The sequence below is a fragment of the Chiloscyllium punctatum genome, chromosome 17, assembly GCF_047496795.1.
Source record: "Chiloscyllium punctatum isolate Juve2018m chromosome 17, sChiPun1.3, whole genome shotgun sequence".
NCBI classification, from domain to species: domain Eukaryota; kingdom Metazoa; phylum Chordata; class Chondrichthyes; order Orectolobiformes; family Hemiscylliidae; genus Chiloscyllium; species Chiloscyllium punctatum.
Window position 1 is genome coordinate 89,319,805 of NC_092755.1, and position 26,731 is coordinate 89,346,535.

Sequence of the window (26,731 nt, forward strand, 5' to 3'; positions counted from 1 at the left end):
CAAATGTCGATTTTCCTGCTCCTCCGATGCTGCCTGACCTGCTGTGTTTTTCCAGCAACACACTGTCAACTCTCATCTCCAGCATCTGCAGACCTCACTGTCTTCTTCTTTATCAAGCTGTCTACCTGTGAAACAACTTGCAATGAATAATGTTCTTGAAACCCCTAGGTCTCTCTGTTCTACAACACTCCCCAGGGCCTGACCATTAACTGTGTAAGTCCTGTCCTTATTTGCCTTTCCAAAATACAACACCTCACGTTTATCTAAATTAAACTCCATCTGCCACTCCTTGGCCCAATTGATCAAGATCCCTTTGTAATCTTTGATAACATTAAATAGGTAACATTTCATATGAATTACATCCCTTCAACTAGTTCCACAGGTGCTGATTAATATTTTAAGAAAGAACGATGTGCATTTATCAAGAGGGTTTTGTTACATTAATATATTTAAATTGATTTGCTGCCAATGACATGCTTTGGAAGCATCGTCGCTGCTGTAACATGAGAAAAGCAGAAGTCATTTTGCACTCAGCATGCCCCCAAAAAAAGTAATGAGATAATGATCAGACAACCTGTTTTTTGTTATATTAGTTAAAGGATAAATGTTGGTCTGAATTGAATTGTATTTCAATTTATTGTCATGTGTACCGAGGCACAGTGAGAAGCTTTGTCTTGTGAGCAATACAGGCAGATCACAGAGTTAAGTAGCGTAGATAAGTAAATAATAGGTAAACAACGGCAAAAACCAAAATACAACCTAGAAAACTCCTTGGCTATTTTAAAATAGTGGTTAGGGATTCTTTGCATCCATCTAAGAGGGGCCTCGGTTTAATGCCACATTAGAGAGATGGAATTACCAACAATGCAGCAGTCCCTCTGCACTGAACAAATATCATTTTGGATTGGAAACATCTGCTTATTTGCTTTATTTTTTAAAATGTCATGGGATCTAGACATCAATGGCTAATAAGCATTTATGTATTATCCATCCCTATTTGTTCTTGAGAAAGCAGTAAGTGGTGAGGTGCCTCCTAGAGTTGCTGTAATATGTGTGGTGAAGATCTTCCCACTGTGCACTTGAAACATAGTTCTAGGGTTTTAACCCAGTGAAGTCAAAAGATTGACAATAGATTTCTTAGCTCCCATTTTCTCTTTCTATCTCTTTCAACTTGAATTTTTTTCTAAAACCAGACAGACAAGAATCTTTCACCATGACACGGAGAATGCTATTTAAATCTACTCAAGAACTCTTTCATGAGTATTGAGGAAGATTCGTAAATAATGGGCACTGTTTGTCTATTTAATGTTTAACTGGTCGACTCTCATTGCAGCCTAGTTGTGTTAGGACCATTATTAAGTGTTGGAATGTTTGATTAAAGGGGAATAAAAGAGGAAAGGCAAGTTAGTTCTCTTTCTTTTACCTTCTTATATTCTCTTTACTTGTACATTAAACATACATTGGTCTGTTTGGCACCAAATGTTTCGCAATCCATACCATTCACCTTGCAGAGTAGATATGATATTTGGGAGCCTTTCGAGTATCATCTGGGATGAATTAATCTGTGAACAAATAGGAGTTTGTGCGTGCAGAATTGTCTGAAAGCAGGGTGAGAATTTTCATTCTCTGCCCATTACAGATTCGAAGTTAAAGGTCTGTCAGGCAGACACTGTGTTTAATCTACTCGTATCTGAATGGATGCTTCTAGTTCTATGGTAGTACCCTGCCTACAACACCGACTCACATTTACATAGCACCTTTAACTTTATACAGCACCCAAATACACTTCACAACAGAATTATGAAACAAAATTTGACACTAAAATGTCAAGGACATAGAAGAACAAGTGACCAGATGTGTGCAAAGATCAAAATGTTAAGATTTAATGTGCGCGGTGAGGTTTAGTGAAGGAATTTCAGACTTAATACCTAGGCAGCTGAATGCATGGCTGCTAAATGTAGAGTGATCAAAATTGAAAATGTTTTTAAAAGATCAGAATTGGAGGAGCGACATTATCTCAAATAGTTGTAAAGCTGGAGGGTGTTCTGAAAATGGGGAGAGGCCCTGGCGGGATTTGAAAACAGATGAGAATTTTAAAATATAGGCGGCAAAGGAAAAGATGGTATTCTCTGCTACTGTAGGTATTTAACATTGCCTTGTTTACATTACAACAGTCAAAGCCAGGATCACCACTGAAGGGAGTTCTATAATATCAATGTAACACATTTTACTCTTCTCATCCTTTCTCACCTCATGTCCCAGAAATTTACTTGTCACAATACTTTGTATTATTCCTGAACTCCCTTCTTTTTATTGAAACAGTATAAAAATTTAAGTTTTCCAGTTGATCCTAGACCCTTAAAGAAACGTCTAACTCTTTGACATGTGGAATTTCTCTTCTCCTCGTCCTTTTCTAAGTATAACTTCACATTCATTGTTGAAGTTTAACAAGTTGGTTGTTTCTGCATGGCCATTCTGAAATGGTTAAGTCGTTCAATGTTACACTGTAGAGAGTATTTTAAATGATCCTGCGAGATAGAATTAAGTATTAATTTGCACGGGCTATGTTGTGTACAATGATCTTACTAAATTAGACTGAATTACTCTGAATTGAGGCCAAACTGGAGTACTCAAATCATCAATCATAAGAAGGTATTTTTGTTCTTTAAATTCTATGAATTTCTTTCCTATTTCACAACATAAGTCATGATTAGTAAGTTTGCTGTTTTTGGTACATGAATGGAGACAGCAATTATTAGAAATTTATTTGACTGAGGAGAGCATGGCAGATTAACCTGATCATATCTTCTCAATCTCAGACATAAGCACTAGCTCAGTAGGAGCACAGAGTTGTGATCAAGATAGGGACTTTAATTTTTGATGGAACATTTGGTCAGCAATGTTCAGGCTAGTTATAGTAAACTTCTCATTGCTATTGCTGTGATAACTTTTTTCACATACTTGTCATGGTGCCACAATTGCCATTTTTTAGCATTTAGTAACAATATCAGAGCGCACTTGTCAGAGTCAAACAAGAACATGAAATTACAATAAACTTTTATGGCTGCATTTGTGTGGCTAACAATGCTGTTAGATGGAACAGCACACATTTAGACGCAAAATTAAGAAATCCCTAGCTTTCACATGCTTGTCAATCACTGACTATCATTCTGACAACTGCTGTTATTTAAAATCAGGGCGCTGAGTGTGCTCATGCTATCAGTAATTTCTCTTCTGGAATGCAATATGAAAGCCGATGAAATATGGACACAAATTGGCACATTTTATTAGTGCATCTATCTCAATATTTAGTCATTAAATGTGCTTCCATTTTTTTATGAAGGAAGTGTGCAGACTGAAATGAAACTTATGTTTGCATTTGTTTCAAAATGTGATTTTACTATTGACCATCACACACTAAATTAACTTAAATCTACAGATCCTCCCTCTCATATTTTCATTTTTATAACGTGTTTTATCAGCTTACAATAATTAGGTTTAATCATTAATTTGCTGCACTTTGTAACTTGTATGTTCAAGCCCCCTTACTGAAAAACACAGCAATGTAGTTTTTGTTTGAAAGCTACGCAGACAGATCATGACTCCAAAACGTTCTTCCTGTTAGTTATTGTTGCACCTGCACATGCAGATGGATCATGATGGCCATTTTTAATGGCAGTGTCCTGTCTCCTACATTGGCAGTACATGTTCCCAAAATGTATAGTTCAGAAACAGGCCAGTGCTGGTGTTAATGCTCCACCTGAACCATTTGCCATTCCATTAACAAATCCTTTAATTTCTTCTTTCCCTCTTGTCTCTTCTTCTACTCCAGGAAAATGAGACTGACCTTTACTAGAGCCCAGCCTTGGATTAGCCAACAGTGGCTACCTTGGCCTAACCTACAACAAAATTGCGACGAATCAACTTGCAAGGATCTGCCCACAAATTCATATTAGGTGGAGCTTCAAGATAGCTGAGGAAACCTGATGGAAACTGATTTTCTGTTTGAAAAAAAGTGTTCAAGGGATGTTAGCATCACTGGTACACAGGCATTTATTGCCCAGGAAGGATAGTGGTGAGCAGCATTTTTGAACTGCTGCAGTCCTTGAGGTATGGGACATGCATGGTGCTGTGAGGAAGGAATTCCAGGATTCTGAACAAGCTACAGTGAAGGAGTGGTGATATAGTTAGCATGATGTCCATTTTGGAGGGGGCCTGCAGAAACGCATTTGATTACAAACACACTCTACGTGGAAAGAAAAATCCTAAATGCAGTGAGTATATGCAAAATGTGTCCATTTTCAACTACTTTGCACCTGTGACAATGCTGCCCCTTTTAACAAGGTTATATTGTCCTTGGTTTTTTTTTAAGAGGCATTGTAAAAGGCAGAGTTTCCAATTTGTCTGGGATTTGGGGTCTTTGCTAATGGCTAACAGATACTGCCCAAGGCAGCAATCGGGCAAAAGGCTTTGAGGGTTGTTTTCATAACAGCTGTACGATGAAAGGGGAGTTGCCAGTCCTCCCAGTTCAGGGATTTTTCCAGTTTGGTTTAGTTTTAGCTGGGGACCCTGAGAAACAGTTGCAGGTGGAAAGGGGTTGCATGCTTCAACAAATGATTCCTCCTGATCCTCTCTCTTTCTGACATCTCTCTTGTAGGATCCGGTGTTTGAATTTACCTTCTTTGCCAAGGTGGGGGAGGGGGGGTGTTTATGGGATGTTGCAGGAAATCAGAACAGCTCTTTGTGAAGTTGTGGGGGATATCATGTTGGTTGGGTTTTCGAGTTGTTGTTATTCTAAATTCTGTTTGGAAAAAGCTCTGTAATGGTTTTCTGCGTAGCGCACTGCCAGTGGATGAGAGGACACAGTCTGTCATGTCATCAGTGCAGCCAACCATGTTTTCGGGTCCGCAGTGTGGAATTCTGTAGTATCTCTACAGACTTTGCAGCTTCAGCTGGGAGAGTTAGCTGGCATCCATCAAATTCTTCAGAGAGATGTGACCCCTCAGTGGAGCCTCTGATTCAACCATCCGTTCCATTGTGCATAGCATTCAATGTCATCCACCTCGGCACACATTTCCATAGTTGTTTCTGCCAGGATTTCCATGCCATTGTACTGCAGGCGAGAGAAGAGCCTGGTCTTTGCATTGGTTTTCCTTACCCCAAGCTTCTTCTCAGCATGGCGTGTTTGAACTAGCATGGCAGCATTGGCAAGTGTGGGCTCCCTCCCCACCTTCCCACGCAGACACTGAGAGAATGTGCAACACCAACACAGACTGTTTCTCTGGAATCTAACCCAGGTCCCTGGTGCTGTGAGGTAGCGGTACTAGCCAGCATGCCAACCCGAATTTCCCAGGGAGATTTTGATTTCAAATGATTCCTTTTTCATGCTGTAGTATAGCCTAATTACACTTAAATTAATTGGTACAAGCATATGGCTACTAATCTGGATTTTCTGAAATTTTGGCTTATTACAGGCATTATTTTGTTAGACTTTCTATCCTGCTGGTGAGAATAGCCGACTACTTTGAGACAACCAGAATTTTGGGTAATCCAAATTTGACTGAGGGGGTGATCTTACAGAGGTTTCTAAAATCCTGAGGGGCATGGATACGGTAAGTAGACAAGGTTGTTTCCCTGGGGTGGGGGAACTCCAAAACTAGAGGGCTTGGTTTATGCTGAGAGAGGAATGATTTAAGAGGACTAAGAGGCAACTTTTTCATGCAGAGGGTGGTGCATGTATGGAATGAGCTGCCAGAGTGGTGGTACACTTAGAATGTTTCAAGGGCATCTGGATGGGTTTATGAATAGGAAGGGTTTAGAGAAATACGGGCCAAGTGCTGGCCAATGGGACTAGATTAATTTAGGATATTTGGTCCGCATGGATGAGTTGGACCCAAGGATCTGTTTCCCTGCTGCATATCATTATTCCAGGTTGCAGTTTCACTGAATGAGTTAGATATTCCAGCAGCCACAGCAGTAATGTAAAAGCAGTTTAGCTTGAAGTAAACCAGAGTCTGGGGTACACCTAGTTGCACAAGACACTCCGCTTACCAACTGAATGCTTTGGGTATTGTGAAGAGGAGGCTTCCACAAGTGCCGTTTTCCAGCCTGCAGTAAATAGTTGTGGTGAATTCAGCTTTCATTCCTAAAACCATCACAAAGCTTTTCTGTGTGCTAGGTGGTCGCTGTCCACTAGGGAGAGCCACAGCACATTTAAAATTGTACAATGACAGAGTCATTACAGTAAGACATCTTTCTATAAAATGTCCTTTACTTGTTTCCTTTATCAGAAATAACCTAACCATTCATCTCTTGGGCTGTATCTCACTTGGAAGACTATGGGATATTCTCATACCAGTCTGTTTTGCAACAAACACCCTGGTGTTTCCTTAAATCTTCTCCATTGATTGTGATCACAGGCTTAGGAAGGTTATTTGTTTGTTAATTAATCTTCCCAGCTGTACCTTGAGTCTTCCCATTGTGGTACCTGGTTATATGTCTTAAGACAGTGCAGTTGTTTGTATGCATACAGCAACAGCTTACGTTTATATAATGTCTTTAATAGCACAAAAACATCCCAGGGCACTTCATAAATGACTAGTCCACTGCCTGACTTCGAGGCTACTCATTACTTTTAACCTCTTCTTATGTGACTATGTCGAGGAGTCTTATCAAGGAAGACTTTTTCATTGGTAGTTTCAACCACGGTCTACGTGCCTTTTTTTTTGATATATGTAAATGTTTACTAGAGGACAAAGTACCTGCGTACAATCATTAATGGCACTGTCAATCATTAAAAATTTCTTTTTGTCTTGTGAGCCTATCAGCACTTATACAAGATGAAAGAGCAGATCGAAGACAATTAAATATTCTGTCAACTGTGATAAAAGGATGACTTGTTGTAATACTTGTGGAATCACGGGATTTGTTGCATGCCAGCATGCAATGAGGTAAAAACAATGACTGCAGATGCTAGAAGCCAGATTCTGGATTAGTGGTGCTGGAAGAGCACAGCAGTTCAGGCAGCATCCAAGGAGCTTCGAAATCGACGTTTTGGGCAAAAGCCCTTCATCAGGAATAAAGGCAGTGAGCCTGAAGCGTGGAGAGATAAGCTAGAGGAGGGTGGGGAGAAAGTAGCATAGAGTACAATGGGTGAGTGGGGGAGGGGATGAAAGTGATAGGTCAGGGAGGAGAGGGTGGAGTGGATAGGTGGAAAAGGAGATAGGCAGGTAGGACAAGTCCGGACAAGTCATGGGGACAGTGCTGAGCTGGAACTTTAGAACTAGGGTGAGGTGGGGGAAGGGGAAATGAGGAAACTGTTGAAGTCCACATTGATGCCCTGGTGTTGAAGTGTTCCGAGGCGGAAGATGAGGCATTCTTCCTCCAGGCGTCTGGTGGTGAGGGAGCGGCGGTGAAGGAGGCCCAGGACCTCCATGTCCTCGGCAGAGTGGGAGGGGGAGTTGAAATGTTGGGCCACAGGGCGGTGTGGTTGATTGGTGCAGGTGTCCCGGAGATGTTCCTTAAAGCGTTCTGCTAGGAGGCTATGACCAGTCATTAGCTTTAGGCAAGAAGTATGGTCAGTTGAATTTGTACTGGAAGATGCTTATACACTAAGTGAGCTGGTCCTCCTAGTCATTGATGAGTCTGCAGAGGTAAGCAATAGAATATTCTGGGATTGAGAGGAAAGAGCTGAGTTTACTGCAGATTGTCAGCTGGGTGCGCACAGTGGCAGATATAGCTAGCTTCTCTTTGGGAAAGCTGAGGTTTTTGTTTTGCTGTAAAATATGCATTTTCTAGCATGACCCTTTTTTTAGGTTGGAAAATCCAGGTGTGGGAAACAGGCCTGATTTTTTTTTTTCTTTTAATCTGATTCTCTCCCTAGTGTCCTGGCCAATAGTTATCGCTCAATAGATTGCACATTATAAAATATCTGTGGATGCTTGCTGTGTACAAGTTGACTGGGACATTTTTTTAATTGCTACAATGACTAATACTTCAAAATTCTCAATTGCCTGTAAAAGACTTTTGCAACATCTTAAATTAGTGAACAGCATGATTTGGCGGCACGGTGGCGCAGTGGTTAGCACTGCTGCCTCACAGCGCCACAGACCTGGGTTCAATTCCCGACTCAGGCGACTGACTGTGTGGAGTTTGCACATTCTCCCTGTGTCTGCGTGGGTTTCCTCCGGGTGCTCCGGTTTCCTCCCACAGTCCAAAGATGTGCAGGTCAGGTGAATTGGTCATGCTAAATTGCCCATAGTGTTAGGTTAAAGGGGTAAATGTTGGGGAATGGGTGGGTTGCGCTTCGGTGGGTCGGTGTGGACTTGTTGGGCCGAAGGGCCTGTTTCCACACTGTAAGTAATCTAATCTAAATGTAAGTCTGTTTAACAGTAGCTTGTCTATCAGAATGTCAGCATTTAGCCTGTTTGGTACACTTGATAAATGTGTAAGAAAACCATTTCCCCTTTTATGACATAAACCTGCTCTTTGGAAAGAGTATAGCTGTGTAAAATGTCAAGCACTTTTCTTGAATAAAAACTGAAAATGCTGGAGGAACTCTTCAAACTCTTTGAGGAGTCAAAATGCACCTGAAATATTAACTCTGCTTTCTTGGTAGATGCTACCAAACCTGCTAGATTTTCCAACATCTATGTTTGCTTTTATTTGAACTGTTTCCTTGTCCCACTTTGTGATTTATGACTTATTTTGCATTTGTCAGCGGTGCTATAGAAATACATGTTTGTTTTGCTCGCATGAGGCTTGAAAGACCTTTTTGTTCAAACGTCAGTACAATTTATTCCAAACAAATTATTTCTGAGAGCGAGATTTAATAAAATCTGCAATTTAAAGTTATATGGGATTATTGGAATATATAAGGAGATCAGGGAAAGAATGGAATTTAATTTCATGGGCTTATATTGGGAATTATGTCCATGTAACTGCTTTCTGAAGAAGAGGGTTGAGTTTCTCTTCAAAATAAATGGGACGGTCTTATAAAATAACCCAATCAATTTTGTAACCAATCATAGCATTTTCTTTCAATGTAAGAGAGCAAAATTGTTGTTTGTTTAATATGTACCACTTTTTTCCTCCCCTACTAATACTTATTAAAATTCTGCAGTTCTGGTCTCCCTACTATAAGAAGGATGTTGTGAAACTCGGAAGAGTTCAGAAAAGGATGCCAGCACTTGTGGGCGGCACAGTGGTTAGCACTGCTGCCTCACAGCGCCAGAGATCTGGGTTCAATTCCCGCCTCAGGCGACTCTCTGTGGAGTTTGCACGTTCTCCCCGTGTCTGCGTGGGTTTCCTCCGGGTACTCCGGTTTCCTCCCACACTCCAAAGATGTGCAGGTCAGGTGAATTGGCCATACTAAATTGCCCGTAGTGTTAGGTAAGGGGTAGATGTAGGGGTATGGGTGGGTTGCGCTTCGGCGGGTGCGGTGTGGACTTGTTGGGCCGAAGGGCCTGTTTCCACACTGTAAGTAATCTAATCTAATCTAATTGACTTTGAGCTATATGGAGAGGCTGAATAGACTGGAGCAGTTTTCCCTGGAGCATTAGGGGCTGAGTGGTGATCTTATATTGGTTTATAAGGTCATGAGGGACATGGAGAGGGTAAATAACTAAGGTCTTTTCCCCAGAGTAGGGGAGTCCAAAACTAGAGGGCATAGGTGAGAGTGGAAGGATTTAAAAGGGACCTAAGGGGCAATGTTTTCACCAAGTGGATGGTGTGTGTATGGAATGAACTGCCAGAGGAAGTGGTGGAGACTGCTACAATTACAATATTTTATTTTAAAACACCATAAGCTTATGAAACCAACATCAAAGGCCTAAATTAATTAAAAGTAGCAAATCCACAGTGGAGAAAGAAAGTTTCACCATAGCATCACGTAAAACTATGACCTGGCTTCTGATACAGCCGAGCTGAGTACGTGCATCTCTTGTCCTTTTTAAAATATCCTAATATAATGCACATTGCTCAGTCTCGATCCAGTTTTCAATGGGCATAAATCACACTGCAAGAATTTTTTTAAAGATGACGACAATCTTATTCTAACAGTTTGAAAGATGGCTGAAGGATGTTCCTCTGTCCTGGATGCTGAGGCACATGTTCAGAGCAATTACAGACTGTTCTCTGTATCAGCCTATGCTATATATCACCTGGGATTACTGAGTGTTGACACTATGTGTTTGAAAGGGGAAATGTTTCTTTTGCTAGCACAAACATTACTTCCCTCCAGTGTTAAATTACCACAACATGTAAATCGATGGAAGAAAATTAAATCCCATGTGTGCTTTACAAACCTATGGGAGGACATTTTCTAAATTGAATGCAGCTCCAGTATTTAATATTACTTTAAGGCTTTCCTGCATCTACTGATGCACCAGATAGACTGAGCACATGCTTATATCTGCTTTCACAATGTGTTATTTGTGAAACAGATTTCTAAGTTGTTATTGACTTAGTGTTATTAGGGAGAAGAAAGTTAACCGATATCAGCACATATGTGTTGGTTTGTCTAATCTTTCTCATTTATTGTTCCTTTATGTCTAGGTGCAACTATTTCTTTCTCTATGATACTTCAAAAGTTAAAGAAGAGGGCGATCCAACGAGAGCTGGTATCTATTATTTTTTCCCTTCACAGGTGAGACTCAAAATTAAAGTGGTAGTTTACTTCTTTTGGAGGGGAAGAGGGACAAACCAGGATTCCTGTACCAATGTAATTAAATTAACTTAATTTATGAACAAAATGGCAATACATTTCAATACCCTCACATTTCGATTAGAATCCCTCCAATATGGAAACAGGCCCTGTGGCCCAACAAGTCCACACCAACCCTCTGAAGAGTAACCCACCCAGACCCATTTCCCTACCCTATATTTAACCCCCGACTAATGCATCTAACACTGTAGGCGACCTGGCATAGCCAACTCACCTGGCCTGCACACCTTTGGATTGTGGGAGGAAACCCACACAGACACAGGGAGAATATGCAAACTCCAGACAGACAGTCACCTGAGGTGAGAATTGAACCCAGGTGCCTGGCACTGTGAGGCGGCAGCGCTAACCACTGAGGTTCCCCTATGTTTGTCTTGTTTTAACAAATGCTTTCTGAATTTACCCTAAATGATCAATGTAACTGACTATAAATGTTACACTTCTTCGAAAGAGTTATTGAGTAACAGTTTGGAGTGAGAATCTTTCCTGTGTGAGTTTCCTTTTATTTCAATCACTGTGAAGATGTCGTCAGATTATGCAGAATTACAGTTCTGCACATGGAGACACATCCAAGTTGTCATGTATTCCTCCACAGTGGGTGTGGGCAGAGTAGCAAGCATAAAAGGGAGGTTGAGGGTGGGGGGGGGGGCAATCCTTTTCAGCTGCCAATATTATTCTCATCCAGTCTTTATGTGAACATACACCATGGGCAGTTACGTGTAATGATTCATTTATTTTCCCAGTCTGTAATACTTAGCCAATGAACTGCCATGTTGATGGTGATAAATTATTACAACATAAAGTGACATCATCATCTTCTGACGTCCACAACATAAGAGATGTCAGTCTTCAGCCAATATGACTTTTGCCATATGATATCAAAAAATAGCTAAATTCACTGGACTTTGCACAGACTATGGGCTCTGGCAATCATAGACAGAGGTCATAAAGCACAGAAACAGACCGTTCAGTCCAACCAGTCCATGTTGACCATAATCCCAAACTAAACTAGTCTCACCTGCCTGTGCTTGGCCCATATCCCTCTAACTCTTCCTTATTCATGTGCTTATCTAAATGTCTTAAATGTTGTATCTGTGTTCTCAACCACCACTTCTTCTTTGTTTTCTGTGTTTGTTTTTCTGTCAGTAATAATAAAAATTTGTGCTTAAGAACTTGCCTTAACCAAATGATTCCAATATGGCTCCAACACTGGCATCTACCTGGCAATGTGGAAAATTGCCCAGATATGTTCTGTACACAAAAGAAAGACAAGTCCAACCTGGCCAATTACCATCAGTAGTGTACCTTCAGTCATTAGCAAAGTGATGGAATGGTTGTTGACAAGTGGCACTTGCTCAGCAATAACTGACTCACTGAGGCTCAGTTGGTTTCCACAGGGGCCACTCTGCTCCTGACCTCACAAAGCCTTGGTCCAATTGTGGTCAAAAGAGGTGAACACCAGAGGTGAGGTAAGATTGATAACACTTGATATCAAGGCAGCATTTGACCAAGTGTACCCTCGAGAAGTCTTGGCAAAACTGGAGTCATTAAGAACTGAGGAAAAACTCTTTGTTGGTTGGAATCATAAATTGCATAAAGGAAGACATTTAGGTTTGTTGGAGGTTAGTCATCACTACCCAGGTTATCATCGAAGAAGTTCCTCAGGGTAGTATCCCAGGGCTAATAAATGACCATGCCTCCATCATAAGGCCAGAGATGGTGTTGTTTGGTGATAATTGCAGAACATTCAGTGCTAATCATAACTTATTGGGTAGGGAAGAAGATTATGTACATAAGTAGCAAAATCTGGACAACATCCAGGTTTGGATGGCAAATAACATTCACACCAAAGAATTGTAGGCAATGACCATCTCAGCCAAGAAAGAATCTAGTTTCCCCTTGACGTTCATGAGCATTAACATTGCTGAATTTTCCTAAGATGGCCATTCTAGGACTGAAACTGAAGTGGATACCCATATAAATGCAATGGCCACAAGAGTGGTGAACAACGTGCTTCCTTACTCCTTACTCACAAGTCAGGGATGTGATGGAGTATTCTCCATTTGCCTGGATGAGTGTAGCTCCAATAACACTGGAGAAGCCTTTTAGGATGAAGCAGCCCCTTGACCTCTTCAATACTCACTCTCTCCACCACCAGTACACGGTAGCAGCGTTTTGTACCTTTCACAAGACGCATGCAGCAACTCATCAAGGTTTGTTTAACAGTATATTTCTCTATTACCTGGAAGAACAAGAGCAGCAGATGCTTAGGAACACCACCAAGTTCCCCTCTAAGCCACTTGTCATCTTAACTTGGAATTCTATCAGCATTCCTTTAAAATTGCTGGTCAAAATTCTGAAATGTCACCCTTCCTTCTTAACAGGACTGTGGATGTATATTCATCTGAAAGGCCTGCAGATGTGCAAGAAGGCAGGTCACTACCACCTTCGCAAAGGCCACTAGGGATGGGCAATAAACACTGGCCGAGCAAATGGCACTCTCATCCTGTGAACAAATGAATAAAAACTTTTATCTGATTACCAGCTAAATGTAGGAAATCTGAAGGTTCTCTTTAATTTTAAAACCATCAATTATTTGTTTGTCTTTTTGTTCATTTGTTGCTCACTTCTCCTCGGTGCTATTGTGTATTAGAGTTATGTTGAATGTCTGAGCGACTGTTTCCACGGGTAAGCTTAGATTGTGAATGTTGTCATATTTGTCAACTGGAAAGAAGCCAACGTGGTTGAATCTGTTGTCCATTGTCTGCATTTGAACACCTGACTTATTGGTGAGCAGGCTTCAGAATGCAGCTGATTTCCATACCCCACAGGTCTCAATTATTGGGCTGTATGGTGTCTCAGTGGTTAGTACTGATGCCTCACAGCACTAGGGATCTGGGTTCAATTCCAACCTTTGGTGACTGTGCGGAGTTTGCATGTACTCTCCATGTCTCGTGTGGCTTTTGTCCAGGTGCTCCGCTTTCCACCCACAGTTCAAAGCTGTGCAGATTAGGTGGATCGGCCATGCGCAATTGTCCATCGTGACTAGGCACGTGCAGGCTGGGAGGATTAGAAATGGTAAATGCAGTGTCATGGGGATAGGGTAGAGGGTTTGGGTCTGTGTGGGATGCTCTTTGGTGGGTTGGTTTAGACTCAATGGCCTATTTCCACGCTGTAGGATTCTATGATTCTATTTCTAATGCTCCGTTCGCCACCTAGCTGAAATCCGCTAAGACCATCCTAACTGGAACTGTCCTCCTGGCCTATGTGGCTCAGCTTTGCTGTGCCTTTTGCAAATTTAGCAACTGGGAGTCACTTGTTTAAATTTTAAAAAATGTGGTCAGGTAAGTTGCAACATTTCATCCTCAAATAAAAGTCACTTGAAAAGTTTTCTTTCCATTTTAGATCCATCTTTTTCCCCTGTCTCTTTTTGACTGACTCTCTAAATCTTAACTCACCTTTTCTCGAACAGACTACTCTTGACCAACAGGAATTGCTGTGTGGGCAGATAGCCGGTGTGGTTTGCTGCATTAGTGAAATTTCTGGATCACCACCCAGTTTAATCCACTTGCGAAAGCTGAAGTTTGCTATCCGGTTGGATGGGGATTACCTTTGGGTATGTATAAGTGCCTATTTATCAAGACAATGCAGATTCCCCCATCCGACAACCCCCTCCAAACTGTAAATATCTCTTCTGGGATAGAAGTGACCTGTAGAAGAAAGACAGGTTGAACCTGAATTGGAAGAGGACTAATATACTGGCAGGGAGATTTGCTAGAGCTGCTCAGGAGGATTTACATTAGTAAAAGGGGAGGAGGTGTAATTGGGATCCAGGGAGATAGTGAGGAAAGAAATCAGTCCTAGACTGGTACAGTTGGAAAAAGGAGCAAGTCAAACAGTCAGGGTAGGCAGGAACAAAGCAGAGACTGAGGTCCGACTGCTAAATGAAACTGCATTTATTTCAATGCAAAAGGCTGAACAGGTAAGGCTGATGAACTCAAGGCATGGTTGAGAACATGACACTGGGACATCATAACAATTACAGAAATGTGGCTCAGAGGTGGACAGGACTGGCAGCTTAAGGTTACAGGGTAAAAACAATGACTGCAGATGCTGGAAACCAGATTTTAGATTAGTGTGCTGGAAGAGCACAGCAGTTCAGGCAACATCTGAGGAGCAGCAAAGTCGACGTTTCGGGCAAAACCCCTTCATCAGGAATAAAGGCAGAGAGCCTGAAGCATGGAGGGATATGGTAGAGGAGGGTGGGGGTAGGGAGAAAATAGCATGGAGTACAATAGGTGAGTGGGGGAGAGGATGAAGGTGATAGGTCAGGGAGGAGGGTGGAGTGGATAAGTGGAAAAGAAGATAGGCAGGTAGGACAAGTCATGGGGACAGTGCTGAGCTGGAAGTTTGGAACTAGGGTGAGGTGGGGAAAGGGGAACTGCAAAACCTGCGCCCACACCTCCTCCCTCACCTCCATCCAAGGCCCTAAAGGAGCCTTCCACATCCATCAAAGTTTTACCTGCACATCCACTAATATCATTTATTGTACCCGTTGCTCCCGATGCGGTCTCCTCTACATTGGGGAGACTGGAAGCCTCCTAGCAGAGCACTTTAGGGAACATCTCCGGGACACCCGCACCAATCAACCACACCGCCCCGTGGCCCAACATTTCAACTCCCCCTCCCACTCTGCCGAGGACATGGAGGTCCTGGGCCTCCTTCACCGCCGCTCCCTCACCACCAGACGCCTGGAGGAAGAACGCCTCATCTTCTGCCTCGGAACACTTCAACCCCAGGGCACCAATGTGGACTTCAACAGTTTCCTCATTTCCCCTTCCCCCACCTCACCCTAGTTCTAAACTTCCAGCTCAGCACTGTCCCCATGACTTGTCCTACCTGCCTATCTTCTTTTCCACCTATCCACTCCACCCTCCTCCTTGACCTATCACCTTCATCCCCTCCCCCACTCACCTATTGTACTCTATGCTACTTTCTCCCCACCCCCTCCCTCCTCTAGATTATCTCTCCACGCTTCAGGCTCTCTGCCTTTATTCCTGATGAAGGGCTTTTGCCCAAAACGTCGATTTTGCTGCTCCTCAGATGCTGCCTGAACTGCTGTGCTCTTCCAGCACCACTAATCCAAAACCTTAAGGTTACAGGATATGGGGCAAGTGAGGAGGGGGAGTGGCATTTTTGATTAGGGATCACATTACGGCTGTACTTGGGGAAGATATTCTTGGGAATAGTCCTGGGAAGTTATTTGGGTGGAACTGAAAAATAAGGTATGATCACCTTATTGGTATTGTACTATAGACCCCACCAAACAGTCAGTGGGAAAATGAGAAACAAACTTGTAAGGAGATCTAATTTCTCTTTAAGAATAATAGGGTGGTTATGGTAGGGAATTTTAACTTTCCTAACATAGACTGGGACTGCCATAGTGTTAAGGGTTTAGATGGAGAGGAATTTGTTAAGTGTGTACAAGAAAATTTTCTGGTTCATGTGTGGATGTACCTACTAGAGGAGGTGCAATACTTGACCTCTTTGGGAAATAAAGCAGGACAGGTGACTGAGGTATCAGTGGGGGAGCACTTTGGGGCCAGCGACCATAATTCTACTAGTTTTAAAATAATGATGGAAAAGGATAGACCGGATATAAAAGTTGAAGTTCTAAATTGGAGGAAGGCTAATTTTGACGGTATTAGGCAAGAACTTTCGAAAGCTGATTGGGTCAGTTGTTCGCAGGTAAAGGGACGGCTGGAAACTGAGGAGTCTTCAAAAATTAGATAAGAGTCCAGAGACAGAGTGTTCCTGTTAGGATGTCGGGCAAGGCTGGTAGGTGTAGGGAATGCTGGATGACTAAAGAAATTGAGGTTATGGTTTAGAAAAAGAAGGAAGTATTCGTCAGGTGTAGACAGAAGGACGCATAGCAGCACACAAACCAACAGCCACGCTCAGACAACAACTCACCAGAACAAAGGACCCGATACCCAACATGAGCAAAACTGATGTAGTGTACAAAATCCCATGCAAGGACTGCAGAAAACACTACATCGGACAAACAGGAAGACAGTTAACGATCCGTATACACGAACACCAACTAGCCACGAAACGACACGACCAGCTATCCTTAGTAGCCACACACACAGACGACAAGCAACATGAATTCGACTGGGACAACACTACCATTATAGGGCAAGCCAAACAGAGAACCGCCGGGGAATTCCTAGGGGCATGGCACTCATCCACAGACTCTATCAACAAACACATCGACCTGGACCCAATATACCGGCCACTACAGCGGACAGCTCGAACTGACAACCGGAAGCGGCAGAGACAGGCCAGAGGAAACAGCACAGAAGCGCTTCACAGGAGGCTCCCAAGCACTGAGGATGTCACCTAGACAAGGGGACGAAACGTTTGCAAGACAAATTCCCAGCTCGGCGAACAGAACCACAACAACGAGCACCCGAGCTACAAATCTTCTACCAAACTTTGAACAGAAGAGATTGAGTGAATCCCTAGCAGAGTATAAAGGCAGTCTGTATATACTTAAAATGGAAATCAGGAGGGCAAAAAGGGGACATACGTTGGCAACTAGCTTTAAGGAGAATCTAAAGGGATTCTACAAATATATTAAGGACAAAAGAATAACTAGGGAGAGAATAAGACCCCTTAAAGATCAGCAAGGTCACAGATGTGTGGAACTGCAGGAGATGGAGGAGATACCAAATGAGTATTTCGTATCAGTGTTTGCTGTGCAGAGGATATGGAAGATAGAGAACATGAGGAAATAAATAGCGACATCTTGAAAAGTGTCCATATTATAGAGGAGGAGGTGCTTAAAATGCATATAGGTGGAGGGTTTGAGCTGCAGGGAGAGGCTAACTAGGCTGGGGCTGTTTTCCCTGGAGTGTCGGAGGCTGATCTTAGAGGTTTATAAAATCATGAGGGGCATGGATAGGGTGAATAGCCAAGGCCTTTTTCCCAAGGTAAGGGAGTACAAAACTAGAGGGCATAGGTTGAGGGTGAGGGGGTAAAATTAAAAAAGACCTAATGGGCAACTTTTTCATGTAGAGGGTAGTGCATGTATGGAATGAGCTGTTAGAGGAAGTGGTGGAGGCTGGTACAATTACAATATTTAAAAGGCATTTTGGTTGGGTATATGAATAGGAAGGGTTTAGAGGGATATGGGCCAAATACTGGCAAATGGAATAAATTAATTTAGGATATCTAGTTGGCATGGATGAGTTGGACTGAAGGGTCTGTTTCTGTGCTGTTCATCTCTGAGACTCTTGAGATATTTTCTCTCTTCTGTTGTAGGCTCTTGGATGTTCTGTAGAAGTCCCTGATGTGAGCTGTAAAAGATTTCTGGATCAACTTGTCGGCATCTTTACATTTTACAATGGATCTAGTCAGCATGTATACCAGGTAATGCTTTTCAATTGTAAAGTTCTGAAGGGTGGTCACTGGGCCCGAAACTTTGACTTTCCTTTTTCTTAACAGGTTCTCCTGCAATTTCTATTTTGTTGCTAGCTACTATTTCTTTAATTGTTTTCCTGAGTTGACCATGTCCTTACTAAATGAAAGTGAGGACTGAGATGCTGGAGATTAGTCAAGAATGTGGTGCTGGAAAAGCACAGCAGCATCCGAGGAGCAGGAAAATCGACATTTCGGGCAAAAGTCCTTCATCACCTATATCAATCAGTCAGTCATACAATTCTTGTATTCCTGGATGACCACCGTTTAAACATTATCTTCCTTTGGTTCGAGTGGATCTTGTGTTTGTTTGTGTGATACATAATAACCTTTAAAGATGTGCTTATTTGGTGACTGTAAAAACCTGGTATCACATCTACTGATTTGATCAAAATCGATCCAAGCGTTCATCAAGCACATAGTCAGTGATAAAGAAAATTGTGATTCTAACTTGTTGTTTAGTGTTGCAATTTTACAATGTACAGCAGAAACCAATGTGAGAGTTCATTATGACCAATAGAATTGTGGTATTCTCAGAATCCATTGGGATGTATAGGAATTAGTTTCAAATGGAAGTAAATTGTGAGTAGGAGCTCAGTTGCCTAAATTGTCTTATGAACTCGCCTCATACAAGTTTTTAACAGCAGGCAGCAAAATCCCATAACAAGCTATTTGCTGCTGATCTTTCTGACTTTAAGAAGAAAGTTTCTGCCTGTCGAAAAAAGTGCTGTTGAACCTAATAGTTTGAGTGCCCAAATTCAACAGTGAGCGTTTGCAAATTTGGCCGAGCAGTTCCAAGTGCAAAATGAAGCTCACAAATGCATCAGTTGCTGCATCAGTACAATATTTTTTTTTCCCATTTTGGAATTCAGCCATGCAAATGATTCTGTGTCAAATTGCCAAGTTTGTAGCAAAGTTTAGATGTTTTTCTGTTCTGTGTATCTGCACTGGTTCATAACTGTGTTGAAGCTCTTGCAGCGCATTCTATGTTGATCTGTTAAATGAAGCCTTTCATTTCTGTTGATCTGGGATATATTCAGTTGAAGTAACACTTGCCTTTCCAGAACCTGTTGGAATGCAACTCTTGTTTTTCTGAAAAACTTCTTATCTCTTATGTTTTTTGATTTCCATTTCCAGGTACAGAAGCAAGAAGAACTCACTCATCAGTGGGATCTGTATATGGAGCACATTCAGCAGAACAGCTGTGACCTGCACCATATATTCAACTCCTTGTCTAACCTGAACAGGACTGAAGTATGTGTAGTCCAGGGCGACTGGCAGATTCTTTTGTTGCAGTACTTTCTGTAAAGTTAAAGCGGGAATAAATACCAAACCAATAACCCACTTACTCACTGGAATAAAAACCAATAAAACCGTGGATGCTATAGATCAGAAACAAAAACACAAATTGCTAGAAAAGCTCAGCAAGTCTGGCAACGTCAGTGGAGAGAAATCAGAGTTAATATTTCGGGTCTGGTGACCCTTCCTCAGAACGCTCTGTTTGTTATTCACTGGAATGGTTGGTCTTGGAATGGAAGCTAATTTTACAGGACAAAACCAAAAAATAACAAAGTACAGGAGGTTGTAATTCTGCCTAAGTCAGTACAATGGGGAAAAACAAATATCCGAATCATTTTATGCCCTGCTCTTTTCCCATAACTTTGCAATTTTTTTTCTTTTTGAGTATTTATCAAATTTCCTTTTGAATGTTGCTATTAAATCTGCTTCCTAACAACAATGGATAATATCCTTTTCAGTTGTACATTCAAATCGTATCAATTTGGCTGAACTGAGCCTAATAAGTGATGTTAAGAAAAAAATGGTTTAGTTAGGAAACGTAGACACAGGAGTCGGTAATCCAGCTCCTCAAGCCTGTTATGATATACAGTGAGATCAAGACTAATTTGTAATTGTTTTTCCCACTCTAGAAGTCTCACTTTTAAAATTAATGATTGAGCTAGCATCAAGTGCTATTGACAGAAGAGAATTTCAAATTTCCAAACAATCCTATCAAAGTCTTTCCTAATTTCATTCTTGAAATGCCTGGTTCTAGTTTTTACTTATGCTATGCTCTCTAGTTCTAGATTCCATAGGAACAGGAGTAGGCCATTCGGCCCCTCGAACCTGGTCCGTCATTCATGGCTGATCTGTGGCCTAACTTCATATCCTTGCCTAGGGCCCATATCCCTGACTTAACAAAAATTTGCCAATCTCAGATTGAAGTTTAATGATTAAATTTGCATCAACCATCATCTGGAGAAGAGGGTTCCAAAACTCCACCATTTTTTGCTTTCTGACATCTCCTGAATGGTCCTCATTCTTAGATTATGCTCCCCGGTTTCTAGAATCTTCAACCAGTGGAAATAATTTATCTTTATCTACCCTGTTTTTCCCTTTTTAATATCCTGAAGACCTCGATTAGACCACACATTAACCTTCCAAATTCTAGAGAAGAAAGGCCTAATTTGACTAACTTCTCCTCATAACATAACCACTGAAGTCCAAGTATCACTCTGTAAACATGCTTCCTAAGGTGTGGTGCCCAGGTATACTGACAGTACTCTAACTGGTGTCTCACCAGGGTTTTGTATAACTACAGCATAATGCCTACATCCTTGTCCTCAGGCCCATTACATATGAAGGCTAGCATTCCATTAGTCGTCTTGACTACTTTCTGCAACTGCTCATGGCATTACAAAGAGTTCTGCAGCTGAACCCCCAAATCTTGCTCGGCATCCACTCTATTTAACTTGGCAGCTTCTTAAAAAAAAAGCCCTGATTTATCTTTTATCAGTCAGAAATGGATAGTCTCTTGCTTACATTAAAATCCATCTGCCACAGCTTTGTCATTCACCTAATCTACCAAAGCCGGTTGTAATTTTACCTGTCGTCAACAGGGTTTGACAATGCTGTCTAATTTTGTGTCATCCAGTTTTTTTAACATTATCAGTTTTTTATGCCATTATCCAAGTCATTAATGAATATTGTGAATAATGGAGGCCCCAACACTGATCTCTGTAGGAAATCACTAGTCATGTCCTGCCAGTTTGAGTACTGACCCATTATTCCAACTCTCTGTTCCTATCCATGTCAGTAAATTGCCCTCAGTTCTGTCGGTTTCCACCTTAGCTAACCATCTTCTGTGGGAATTTATCAGAAGTTTTCTGAAAGTCCATGTAAACAACTTTGATCGATTTACCTCTGCCTACCATCTTTGGTCATTTCTTCAAAAATCTCTGAGATTTGTCGGGCATGACTTATCTTTCATGAATCCATGTTGACTCTCCGTGATTAACTGAAATGTTTTGGGATGGTCAATTGCCCTACCCTTGATATTGGATTCCAACAATTTCCCCACCCCTGTTGTTAGGCTAACTGGTCTGTAATTCACTAGTTTTCCGTTGTCCCCTTTCTTAAAGAGCAAGTGACATGAGTGATATTCCAATCCAGAAGTGCAACACCTCAATACAGAGAACTCTGAAAGACTGTGGTTAGGGCATCAGCAGTGCACTATCCGACCTCCTTTAACACCCATGGATGGAAACTATCAGGTCCTGGGGATTTGTCACTCTTCAATAACGGGGATATTCATGGAACTGATTATTACTTAAGCTGATTTTATTTTTACGCTGTCCCTGACCTTCTGTTAATTTCTTTGGGACTTCCAATAACCTCTCCTCCTTTCCTGCTGTGAATACTGAAGCGAAATAATCATTCAGCATTGAAATAACTCCACAGAGGCAGGTATCCTGTCACTGTTTACTTACATGTGGAAATTCTTTGACACTGATCTAGCTCTGAGTGAACAGAACCTCTGACACTCCTATTTATATCTGTTAGCCAGTTAGAGGAGGGAAATACACCAGTTAGATGGTGATTGACAGTTAGCTGCCAAGCTTTTTTACACTTTAAACCTTTTTGTTTGGGTGGACTCTGATTTATCAGGCATCGCTTGAGGAAAAGTAAAGAGAATAGTTGTTACCAGTTTTGTTGAGTAGAAAGGGATGCATTGTACGTACACATTCTTTTTGTCTGCAAACATCAATCCCATCTGTATTTATGTATGTAGCTTCCATACATGTAAGAGCATCACACTAGGAACCCAACCTTAAATTGTTTGCAAAATCTGTATTAATTAGCAAAAGTTGACCAATTGTAGAATCGAAACAAATGTTGTACACTGTTTTGAATTTTGCAAGCAAGGCTGGTTTTGTTAGGTCAGAACAAACGGCCAAAGGCATATGCTATTTTGTTATGATGTACCAGTCTTTGGGATGTGTAGGCTTCATATGTAACATGAACCCAACACAGAAATTCACGTATTATATTACTCATTGGTGTGATGGGCAGAATGCCTTTATGACCTGAAGGCAGCAATCTGTTAGTGGTGAACAGATTGGTTATTTAAGTTGCTACAGCAAAGTAGAAGTTTGTAAGAGTTAGCTTCACTTGCTACTCAAACAGTTGAGGTACCTTACCCTTCCAGGGTAATTGGAGGTAGATTGGACAGTTTTCAAGACCACTGGCTTGGGCCTGTTCTTGGGTTTGCACGATTCGCAGTGGGAAATGATCTGATCAAGAAATCCATTATCCCTTGAAATGGTTTTGATATTTCAGCATCAAGCTTGCACAACGAAGCAAAAAAAAAGAGGTTGTTGATCAGGCCACTCTTTGAAATCCACCTGACACAGTTTTGCCAATTTCCTTCATCAAGCAACACCTCTTTGCAATGGTATGCCTCCATCTACATTGCTTAGAATTTGAAAAAAGTATTTCCAACTGCATCAAATTATTTTGAAGAGCGCCGACTGCTTATATGTGGGGCAGTGCTGCAGCTGTTTTCCGTGTAAAATACTGGCGAGATGAATGAAGTTATTCAGTAGTCATGGTTGAAGGTTAAGGAACTCCTACCTGAGTTGCTCATCCCCTAATTCTAAAGACTGTGCCACATTATTCCATCAATATATCAGATGGCTGTTGCTGTGAGGCACAGAATGACATGGATGAGGCAGATTCTTACCTCGAAATAATATGTCCCACCATTTGTATGAAACCTTGATGATTGCACTTTGAGGGAGCAGGGGGGTGGGGGAGGGATGTGGTGGAGTTCAAGCCCAATAAAAATGTTAATACTGCAGAAATTTCGTAGTGTAACTCTGAGGTATTCCTGAAGTTTTAAGAGGTTCACAATGGTAATCAAATTGGGTTTCATAATTGCGTGGTGATTAACATTTTGTCTGGCTGAATACGTGGCCTGACTTCACCATGTGTTGATCTGAAGTGGACTTGTAGCTTCCCGAAGCCAGGTTTTCTGATCCAGTCCTCTGCTCTCTCTGTCTTCCAACAAAAGGTAGAACCCCTGCTGCTGCTGAAAGCTGCGCTCATCTTACAGACTTGTCAGCGTTGCCCAGAGATCCTGGCTGGTTGCATCCTTTACAAAAACCTGTAAGTTTGCACTATACTCTGCCTTCTGATGCTTGCTTTTGAGGTATAGCTCTTTTAAACTGCAGTATTTTTGATTTTTAATATATAGACCAGCTTCACCTCCCCTGTATAAAATGAATGAAAAATAGATCCAGCATCCTGCAGACATCCTTTAGTAATTACAGAACTCAATGTGGCGAGGCTTGTCTGATCTGTGCTTTGGGTTAACTGATTTGGATAAGGGCAGGGGTGGAGATTTAGCAATCACCTTCAGATCCTTGGACAAGAGATGGGGAAGAAACAGCCATGTTCATTGCATTTGTACATGTCTTTGGTCAGTTGAGGACATGGTCACTCTTATCTGTGATGTCCTCATGCTCAAATAGCCAGTTGACAATCCTTGCCTGGACTTGTGCCACTTTATCTATGAATCAGAAGACTGTTGGTGCTCATGAAACATGTCACAGTTTTCGGATGGAATCTGGAGAATATTGGGACATAGGAACTTGACACACTGAAATTTATTTTTCACGTATATCATGGATGTATAAATCAGTGTTAGATTGACATGGTCTATGTCCCGATATTAAATGCCGATGTACACAATAATATGCATTGATGGAAAAAAAATAAGTTTTGTTGAAATCTTTTGTCTCTTTATCTTTTTGTTTCCTTATCTGGTGGCTCAGTAGTTAGCACTGCTGCCTCACAGCACCAGAGTTCCAGGTTCAATTCCAGACTCGGACTGTGTGCAAATTCCACACAGTCTCCCCGTGTCCATGTGGGTTCCTCCCACAATCCAAAGATGTGCAGGTCAGGTGAATTGGCCATGAAAAATTGTCCATCGTGTTAGGTGCATTTGTCAGGGGTAAACATAGGGTAGGGGAATGGGTCTGGGTGGATTACTCTTCGGAGGGGAAGTGTGGACTTGTTGGGCCGAAGGGTCTGTTCCCATACTATAGGGAATCTAATTGTTTTGTGGCAAAAATGATCCAGCTGAGTAAAAGATGAAAACTGTGCCAAAGTGTGTCCTTTTTCAGTAATATACAATTTCTGTATTACCTGTAAATGTTCTGTTTTCAGAATTGTCAGCACTCAGCTTCCACCTGCAATAACAGCTAAAATATTAGCATATCAACCTGGTGTTAACAGTCAGGTGAGTTGCTGGATCATTCATACACTGGAATACTTGTAGATTGTATCTTTCATGTGTAAGTACTGAGTGTAATGCTGCAGTTTGCTTGTTCAACATTTGCAGATCTGTGCAGTAGCTTCCTCCTTTGAAAGGTACTAAAGATTCTTCAGTGTTGAATGTGTTACTTGATTCCACTGCACCACCATTTTCTAATGCAAGGTTGATCTTTGACTGTGAGGGACATTTGATCTGAGGATGCACATACACAATTTTCAGCCAGTTTGTGGCAAATCAAATTTCAGTAAAACACGGGACTTATGGTGCTGCACATCTTCTTCACAACATGTTACAGTCTGTTTGATTATATTCTCTGTTTGACTAATGTCTGACTGAAGTGCATTCTTGATACTGCTGTGGTACAGGTAGAAAATCTTTTATCCGAAATGCTCAGGACCAGCTGTTTTTCGGAATTCAGAATTTTTTGGTTTTCAGAATAAGTAACAGTTTAATAGTGAAATTTTTAAAAATCTTAACAGAGGAGAAGACTTCTAAGAACGTGCTTGGCCATGCCACCCCCCACGTCACATCTGAATGACATGCATCAAGTAGATGTCGACTTGGGTTAACTGTTTGCTCACCAAACAACCTTGTTAATGAAAAAAAAGTTTCACAAAAATATGTTCGGATAAAGGATCTTCTACCTGTACTAGAATTTTCACCAGACTGAGACAATGAAATCATTGTCTCGTGTTAGTGTTCGAAGAAAACCTGAAAATGATGGTCTCCTGAAACAGTAGCTATTATTTCTCTGTGATGCACCAGAGAATATTTTCACTTTCCATCACAAATACGAAGTGTGCAAATGTAATTCTAGACTAAATGCAATGCGTATGTGATGGAAAGTTTTCACAGTCGTGGACGAGGGATACGAAAGGCCTTGTGATTTATAGTTAATATTTCATCTAGCTTTTCATAATCTTCTCCTCTCTTCTTTCCTGCATCATCTAGCTTTGTCCTTTTGATTTCTTATTCCTAATCCCTCCCCTTGCCTCCCACGCTGAACTCCTACCCCAGCCCCTCTGTTGCTCTCCCACATCCTCCCTCTCCCTACATCACTCTTTTACTCTCTTCATCTCACAGCTCCCTCTCTCATAACTCAATTCCTCTTTTTTTTTCCCTGCCTCCCACCTTTCTTTTTATATGATGAATGCTTCTGGTGATTTATGTCTTGCAAGTTCTAAATAAACAGCCTTATAGAACAAGAATGAGAATCCCTACAGTGTGAAAACAGGTCCTTCGGCCCAACAAGTCCACGCCAACCCTACGAAGAGTATCCTATCCAAACCTGTTCCCCATTACTCTACCTTTATCCTGACTAATACACCTAACCTACACATCCCTGAACACTATGGGCAATTTAGCATGGCTATTTCACCTAACATTCACATCTTTGGAATGTGGGAGGAAACCTGGAGGAAATCCACACAGACACAGAAAATGTGCAAACTCCACATAAACAGTCACCTGAGGCTGGAATAGACCCTGGTGCTGTAAGGCAACATTGCTGATCTCTGAGCCACAGTATCACCACTCGCATTCATCTTTCCCCCTACACACCCATGTGTGTCACAATTAACTGAAAACCACGCTTTGCTAAGACTTTAAGACTTGGAAGTTCATAACTCTTTCTGTCCTCCTTACATATTAGATTACTTACAGTGTGGAAACAGGCCCTTCGGCCCAACAACCCTCTGAAGAGCAACCCACCCAGACCCATTCCCCTACATTTACCCCTTCACCTAACACCTGTGGGCAACTTAGCATGGCCAATTCACCTAACCTGCACATGTTTGGACTGTGGGAGGAAACCGGAGCACCCGGAGGAAACCCACACAGATACTGGGATAATGTGCAAACTCCACACAGACAGTTGCCTGTGGCGGGAATTGAACCCGGTTCTCTGGCGCTGT

General features: G+C 41.7%; 1 protein-coding gene across 2 annotated transcripts in view; it reads left to right on the forward strand.

Annotated features, from left to right (window-relative positions):
* Window positions 1–26,731, forward strand: part of hps4 (HPS4 biogenesis of lysosomal organelles complex 3 subunit 2) — a 52,118-nt gene that overhangs the window by 2,709 nt on the left and 22,678 nt on the right. For both annotated transcript variants that reach the window (XM_072587859.1, XM_072587858.1), the window contains exons 2-7: window positions 10,555–10,645; window positions 14,193–14,336; window positions 18,047–18,154; window positions 19,340–19,456; window positions 23,553–23,647; window positions 24,710–24,782. In XM_072587859.1, the coding sequence (XP_072443960.1) occupies window positions 10,555–10,645; window positions 14,193–14,336; window positions 18,047–18,154; window positions 19,340–19,456; window positions 23,553–23,647; window positions 24,710–24,782 (628 nt within the window). The remainder of the gene's footprint in view (window positions 1–10,554; window positions 10,646–14,192; window positions 14,337–18,046; window positions 18,155–19,339; window positions 19,457–23,552; window positions 23,648–24,709; window positions 24,783–26,731) is intronic.